Source organism: Octopus bimaculoides, chromosome 2, assembly GCF_001194135.2.
Source record: "Octopus bimaculoides isolate UCB-OBI-ISO-001 chromosome 2, ASM119413v2, whole genome shotgun sequence".
NCBI lineage: Eukaryota > Metazoa > Mollusca > Cephalopoda > Octopoda > Octopodidae > Octopus > Octopus bimaculoides.
This window is the reverse complement of record NC_068982.1, coordinates 34181367-34189767: the sequence shown is the minus strand read 5'-3', so window position 1 is coordinate 34189767 and position 8401 is coordinate 34181367. Positions and strand designations below refer to the sequence as shown.

Genomic DNA, 8401 nt, shown 5'->3' with positions numbered 1-8401 from the left:
GAAATTGACTTATGCCCTCCTCCAAAATTTCAGGCCTTGTGCATGTAGTAGAAAGGATTATCATCATTATCAGTAGTAGTAGTAGTAGTAGTAGTATGAAAAAAAAGCCCAGTAAAATTGAGTACTGGAGCTGATCTAATAGATGTGCTCCTTCCCTCAAAATTGCTAGCCTTGTGCTAAAAATAGAAAGAATAATTAGAAGGTGATGAACTGGCAGAATTATTAGCATACATCTCAAAATGCTTAACAGTATTTCTTCCAGTTTTACTTTCAGAGCTCAAATACTGCCACGGTCGACTTTGCCTTTTTTGCTTTCAGGATCAATAAAATAAGGTAATAAAGTACCAATCAAGTACTGGGGTTGATCTAATTAACTTACCCTTTTCTCTTCAAACTGCTGGCCTTCTGCCCAAATTAGAAAGAATTATTATTATAGTACTGTATATGATAGCTGACATACTTTACCTTAAAGGTGTTGTTTAGCTTACGAAAAAAGTAATTCCAAAGAACATTTATAAATGTCAGATCTGCTTTCCACAGTCGACAAATTTGTATAGAGCATAACATATAACACTGGAGCTCTTCTTCAGAAACTTGACCAGCTAATAAACCTCTTATTTGGCTGACAATTTCCTCATAATTGCTTTCAACATATCTCTGTCCAGTATCAATTTTACCAAAATTGTTGAGTTTATAGAGTGGTGCCAAATGGAAAATCATCCAGATACAGAACCCAGGAATATTTTTCAGCTCGTTTTTAGAGTAAAAGTCGGGAATAGTTCCTGCAGTTTTATCACCAGTTGCAATGTCACTTGAAACCAATTTATGTCCATTTATAACCTAGAAAATATAAAGAAAAATCAATCAAAGTTCTTTACACTTCTCAGATACAATATACATGTAGAGATGGAAAAACAAGGAACATTGTGTGCAATAAATCTATTCATTATTTGTCTTTATATGATATACAAATTACATTCACAATACTGCTATTAAATAAGCTTAATCATTTATTGATCAAGGGGTAAATATGTGGTTAAGAAGTTTATTTTCAAACCACATGGTTTTGGGTCCAAGTCCCATGGCACCTTGAGCAAACATCTATAACTTCAGACTGACCAAAGCTTCATGAGTAGATTTCATAGATGGAAACTGAAAGAAGCCCACTGAGTGTGTGTGTGTGTATATAAATGTAAGTATGTATATGTCTGTATGCTTTGATACTGCATGACAGCTGTAAATGAGAGCCACTATCATACAAGCACTATCAATCATTTTGCCTGATATCGGGAAAAAATTAGCTTACTTGGAAAAAATAAGGGTTGGTAACAAGGACATTCAACTGTAGAAAATTGGCCTCAACGAACTCTGTCCAATCTATTCAAGTATGGAAAAGTGGACATTAAAATAATGACGACTAATGATTTACACAGAGTTCAGAGATATTGCTTCTGTTGTCATATTTAATCTTCATATCAAGGATGTCATTTTCCAGCAGCTATATATGACAGAGCGTTCTCTTGTTATACACCAGTATATTGGAACACTATTCCGATTCAAATTGTATTCGGATTGTGTAGCTTCTTTTTAACTCCAGTACAAGATTTATTGGCATGATGTAGTCAAACATTTAAAAAAAGAAAAACACAAGCAGAACAGAATATTTTATTGTGACTGATTCTCAGACTGGTTTCAAGAATAAGTCCATTATTCACCATACTTTGATATGATTTATAAATTTTCCTATCATCTCTCTCTCTCTCTCTCTCTCTCTCTCTCATTTCCCATTTACCTCAGAAAAATATCTTTAAACATTTATGGCTTTTCATGATCATGATCACAGTCAATCTCATATACTCACACAAGCCTCAAATTTACTAAAAAATGTCAAATATTCTTTCACTGGTGTCAGCGAGTAGATTATTGTCATGGTGAGGCCCCATCCTCAAGATAAGTAAAAAGTAAAACGTAGTATATATATTTGTTAGAAAGAGATGATTTTTTCCATCCTTGTCCAGTACAGTGATAAATGTCTCTCTTTTTTGGCAGTACAAGTAGTATGATATTTCTAAATATTTAAGATGACGTTACATGTTATCCATTGTTCTTTAGGAGGTAGTATCTTTTATAGTACTAACATAAAAGCAGAATCTAAAGCTAGAAATACGATGAATATAAATTATAGAAATGCAGGGATTCATAGGTAATATCGGTTTCAAATTTTGGTACAAGGCCAATAATTTCGGCGGAGGGGGTAAGTCGATTACATCGATCCCAGTGTTCGGCTGGTACTTATTTTATCGACCCCGAAAGCATGAAAGGCAAAGTGAACCTCAACGGAATTTGAACTTAGAACGTAAAGCCGGACGAAATGCTGCTAAGCATTTTGTCCGGCGGGCTAACGATTCTGTCAGTTCGCCACCTTAAATTCATATATTGTTATATATCACATGAAATAGTTGAAATGAAATAAAATTTCTTAAATACATTACCTCATATAATGCGTACCAAAACGATCGTCCACCACGAGATCTTTGCCGATGTTTAAGCACCTGAATTAACATCGTCCACGTCTCTTTGACACAAGTACACGTAAACGGGGATACTTTGGTGTAGTCAGAAAATACAAGATTAGAAAAACACTGGCAAGCAATTGTCGACAAGTCCCATAAGATAAAACCCACAATTCTTTGAAATACATCTGGTTCGATTTCATCCTTAGGTATCAAATGTGACCCACAATGTAACATTTCTGATGTGATTTCAAAACTGTGATCAGGACACAAATCAACAATACGGAAGACTATTTCCACAGTGGACCAATATATATCCAGATGCATATGCAAAGTGTGATAAAATCCCGAACCACCTTTGCTTCCATGGCGACAGGTACTGTTTTGGAGAAAGTGCCTTGGTAATTCTGAGATGGGTCCAATGTGTTGCAATGATAACTGAATGTTATGAAATAATTGTTGAAGAAAAACATGGTTATTAGTTTCCTCGGGAATGTTACAATCACTCGCCTGGTCATTTCTCATACTCGACAGAACATATTTCTGTAAATAATAATTGATGTAATCCAAAAAAGTTTTAATTTGCTCTCGTTGACTTAACAGTTCTCTGCTTTGGTGAGAATTGACTTCGCCCATTCTGAGAGTGTCTCTCTCGGCGTTGTTGACAACATGATTGACAGACTGTCTAAACAATAAAAACAAACGTTCAAGGTGGAAATCTAATGCGGTTCTAACAAAATATTTAAAACCAAACAACCAGATCCCGTTAGAACCTATGATGTTACTGTCAACAGCCAGGTTTACCTCTTTCATACAAACGTCATCGTCGTCGTCTAATAATCCAATAGGTTTGTGCTGAGTTGGCAGGTGTGTAGATGTTGAAGCACTGACTTGGGTGTGTTGAAAGAAATCTTTCAGTGTACCTTTGCTAAGATAACTCTCAGGATGAAAATCGTCCAGACAGTTCGGGTTTACTTCGCCATTACAAACAAACATAACAAGCGGACGAATAGGTAATGTGGTGATGGTGGTTATAGAAATGTGATGAGTTTGGAACGAAACATTGCTTTGAGGCATGGCGCCTTTAACAACAAATACAAACTTCCCGCTTTCTTTTAGTACCGGAGAGTTATTTCCCCTCTCGATCTAACTCGAAAATTATTTCGTTACATGCTCTCATCTTAACATTTTCTTCTACTTTCCCTCATTAAATGTATGTGCATGTATCTTTTTTAATGTTTTTACTCATTTCAGTCATTAGATTGCAGCCATGCTGGGGCACCGTCTTGAAGAATTTTTGGCCGAATAAATCGACCCCAGTACTAATGCCTAGTATTTATACTATCGGTTTTTTTTTGCCGAACAGCTAAGTTACGGCTACATAAACACATCAATACCCGTTGTCAAACGGTGGCAGGGGACAAGCACAAAGACACACACACACACATATATATATACACGACGAGCTTTATTCAGTTTCCGTCTACCAATTCTACTCACAAGGCTTTGGTTGGCCCCAGGCTATAGTACAAGAGACTTGCCAAAGGTGCCTTGCAGTGGGACTGAACCTGTAACCATGTGGTTGAGAGGCAAGCTTCTTATCACACAGTCACGCCTTTAAATATATATTTCATTTCACTTAGCCCACTAACGTTCCAATTAAATGTATTTTCATCACAAATTTCCTTCGCCAATATAAAAAAGAAAATTATCTAATTCCAAACTAACATGTAAATTGCATACTAAGTCTTTTTTTTTTCTGTGTGAATTTATATGATATATGAACAGATTAAGGCACTATTTAAATACAGAGGTCTCGATGCATCAACGTAACGATGTTTTTATAGTTAACACTCGTTAGGGTTAGGATTACCTAGATGCGTCGGGACCTTTGTATTTAAGTAGTATCCAGATTAAATTCAACTACTCTTTTAGGATGAATGTTGCAGCTGAGCTGACATTTTTAAAGAAATTAAAAGCAAGATGCATATTAATTGAGGAGACATTTACTCGAACTAACCCCAGCTTATACCTGCTTAACCCGACAGGAATTGTGCCAAAAGATGTTATATACATGTGTACTTATTTATTTATTTATCAAAACATTTCCAGAAAGTAAGGCTTGCGAACGTTGAAGGAATGGATATCACAGCAAGCTACTTGCACGGAGTTATACACTTTCCTCTTCGTCTGTTCTTGAAAGTTATAACTTGATTCGATCATTCTTCAGAGCCGTATTTCTCTCTTAAGTAAGGGCGATGGCAGGACACCAATAGTAGGGGCTGTGAGGATTTGAAAGATGGTAAACAAATTAAGGCGGTTTTCAACTTTTTTAACTTGTTCAACACCATAACGAAGAAAAAAGAATTATACGGATGCAAATTCTATTTTGATTTTGCATTACTAAACAAGGGGAGATATTTCACCTTTTTATTTGATATTTGTCAGTTTGACAATCACAATGTTGGAATATTTAACTGTAGCTGGACTCTAAATTTTTCGGCATTGTGTTGCTCTTTTTTACAGCTAAATACCCTAAAAATTATAGTCTGTATTTTGAATTCATAGAAACCCTGACAAATTCAAAATCTCCTGAAGAGGAGAAGAGGATGCCATGAAATGGTTCCTATTGCATTTTCCAGGCCTTAAGGCGGTGCTCCAGCATGACTGCAGTCCTACGAATGAAACCATTCAAGGAATAAAGGAATAAATGAGAACTTGAACAAAACACAGAAAGCTAACTATATAAATTGTTCTTGCTACTTACAAAAGTCGCTTGCGTAGAGTATATTTACAATTAGGTGCACAGAGTATTAAAAGCTAAACATCTGCAGTTCAAGAATTGATATATAAACTAATGAACTTCCCACCGGCACTGAATATATCAACAACTTGACCAAATGCAATTCCTAGGAATATATAGGTCTGTACAGCACCCAAAAACTGTTTCTGAAATTTTAATCGCTTGCTTCTTTTCATCCAAATTTCTTCCTTCCATCCATCTTCTATTCCTGGGTGAGTCTTTGGGGTAGAGTCCTCAGGCATTTCTTCTATTATGTCCTATCAGAAGCAACTGTCATTAGACTTTGCAGCTAGATTTTGTGTTTTAACACTGTACGTCTACACGAGATATACGTTGCTTTCCCTGTTGACTTTAACTCTCTAGCATTTAAACCAACCATATCTAGACCAAATACCCGTTTTATGTTCAGATCAGCCTCTCACACGTATCCAACAATGTCATTCTAAAAATATAGTCACTCATTGAAATCTCAAATCATGCATGGTTAATTCTAAATAAAGCATTTCATTTGACAGAGTAATCTGAATGCCAAAGGGTTGAAGACCATATTTAATCCCATTCTACAGCTATACTTTCCCAAAATGCCAATTAATTGTTATTATTAGTTATCCCCTGGAGGCGGCGAGCTGGCGGAATCGTTAGCATGCCGGGCAAAATGCTAAGCTGCATTTCGTCCGCTTTTACGTTCTAACTTCAAATTATGCCAAGGTCAACTTTGCCTTTCATCTTTTCGGGGTCGATAAAATAAGTATCCGTTGAGCACTGGGGTCGATGTAATCGACTAGCCCTTCCCCCCAAACTTCAGGCCCTGTGCCTACTGTAGAAAAGATTATTAGCTATCTCCCCCCACCACCTTTCTTTTAAAAACTTTTAAGCACAGATGGTTTGTCTTTTTCTTGTATTGGTAATCTTAGTTAAGCGAAGTTTTACAAGTCACTATATTACACATGTGAATGCCTACCATATTTGTTTAGAAAACAGGTCATCCTCACCACATCTTAAAGTATTTTCCCTCACCCATATTGCAATGCATCTTTCATTAATCATGTCTGTTTTCTTTTCGTATAATTTTTACATTTTGCAATGTTTTTTTCCATTCCATTTGCTCTCATATTTACAAAGAACGGACCAATTGAAGCACTTGGTGCTGGATTGATGGTTTTTTTCTCCTTTTTTTTTTCGAAAATAGATAATATTTAACGACATACCTAAAGAAATGCCTCCCCCATTCCTACCACGACTTTGTTTTCTCATAACTTTCAGAGAAAGATATTTCTTTTAATGAAATTTTTCGGGGTCGATTCGTTAGACTTAAATTCTTCAAGGCAGTACCCCCAGCATAGCCGCAGTCTAATGACTTGAAACAAGTAAAAAATAAAAAAATTAGTATCTGTTAGATCTGGGGTTTTCAACCGTTTTTAAAATTTTTTATCTATGGGCCCCCTTTGATTGCTATTTTATTCTGTTGGACCCCCGCAGCAAATTCGATGTTTAAAAACTAGTTTTATAGAATGGTATTATTTTTTTCCACACATTAATTTGTATAAGTTGAACTATGTAAAATATTAGAGAAAAATCTAGCTGTTTCTTGCAATACATACCAATACCTATGTCAACAGGAAAATTTTTTCAGGGGCCCTAAAATACTATTGTGAATCCCCAACTTACTATTTTGTTGTGTGGACCCTCAGGGGTCATATGGACCCCAGTTGAGAACCACCGGTGTAGATTATATCGGAATTTAATGTGAAGTTGGTGGCCACACCATATATATATATGTGGCTGTGGGTTTATGTCTGCGCGCCCACCAATTCCCTCCCTCCCCATTAAATTTCGATATAAGGTATCTGTAGAAAATTTCATTTAAAAAAATTCATTTTTCTGAAAATTATGAGGAAAGTCAGTAGAGTATGCACTCGTGTAAGGTATGCTGCACTTAACAGAGTTATTCGTACTTATAAACCACACATTTATGAGGTTTGACATACGATATTTATCTTTTATTTTCTCTTGATACTTCACTTACTACCTACCAACACGTAATTCGAGACAATCTCAGATATGTAAGCAATGCATGTCAAATTTTAATTAAAATCAAGGCAATTGATTTCCTTAAAAAGCAAAAGGAATATAGTGTTCTGATCTTTACTCAATTCGCTTACCATTTACTTTTATAGGAATTATGAGATTATTTTTGAGCGAATGAGGTATTTTAAGCCTATCGAAACGATATATACACCATTTTCCATAAATATTTGTACATTTTCCAGACATCGATGTTTTCTTTTAGTCGCTGAGTTTTTGTTCATGGTTTGTTCGTCACATCAGAGGCCTCTTCGCTGAAGCTCGACTGGCTAGAAATAACAGCTGAGTCAAATCTTCCTCAATTCGCACCTTAAAAGAGGTTAAAAGTCAAGATAATTTAGGCTGGAACGCTTTTGATCATAGGTTTGCTTGATCAGTTCTGACCTGGGGCTAAACAAATACTTGCATACTGTTTTGCGATATTTCTAAACAAACTTCGGTTTTGTATCCTAACTGTAAGTAATACACATATATATCTTTTATGACGAATTTGTTAGATCACAAACCTGTCCGAACAAAATATCAATGCGTTTGTTATACACAGTAGCCTACTAGAAATAAAACCATGTCGAGTGCTGTCTGGTGCGGAAATTTTAGCGAGCAAAGATCATTTTTGACACACGAAACGTGGTCTCGTTATAACCGTTCTCGAAAAGAGCAAACAAGAGCCTTTATGTTATCGCTCAACTTGCTAGAAATAGCAGCACAATCTTCGAATCACATCACAATGTCTCCAGGAAAAAAAAAAGGTTGCAATAGATAATGAAGTCCTCGGCGGAAGTAAAGAATATGCACACCACCCGTTTTCGGCGTAACCCTAACCACCAAGTGTGCGTATTCTTTACCATCGCCGAATTCCTGAATATAGTATCTGAACATAAGATGGGACAGTTCTTTTGAAGACTTTTGACTCTAGATCTTATCTCGAACTAAGAGACCTTTTTATCTAAATGTATCTCACAAACATACTGCTAAGTTACTAGAAGGGTTTTTTTTTTTT

The 8401-nt window shown here is 35.9% G+C and overlaps 1 protein-coding gene and 1 pseudogene across 1 annotated transcript in view; both read right to left on the bottom strand.

Annotated features, from left to right (window-relative positions):
- Window positions 1-4216, bottom strand: part of LOC106868109 (protein MMS22-like) — a 9055-nt gene extending 4839 nt beyond the window's left edge. Inside the window, exons 1-2 of the mRNA XM_014913231.2 lie at window positions 2493-4216; window positions 466-840 (exon numbers count right to left, since the gene is read on the bottom strand). Of these exons, the coding sequence (XP_014768717.1) occupies window positions 466-840; window positions 2493-3590 (1473 nt within the window). The 5' untranslated portion in view covers window positions 3591-4216. The remainder of the gene's footprint in view (window positions 1-465; window positions 841-2492) is intronic.
- LOC128247195 (U6atac minor spliceosomal RNA) lies at window positions 1957-2052 on the bottom strand (annotated as a pseudogene).
- Window positions 4217-8401: the final 4185 nt, after the last annotated feature.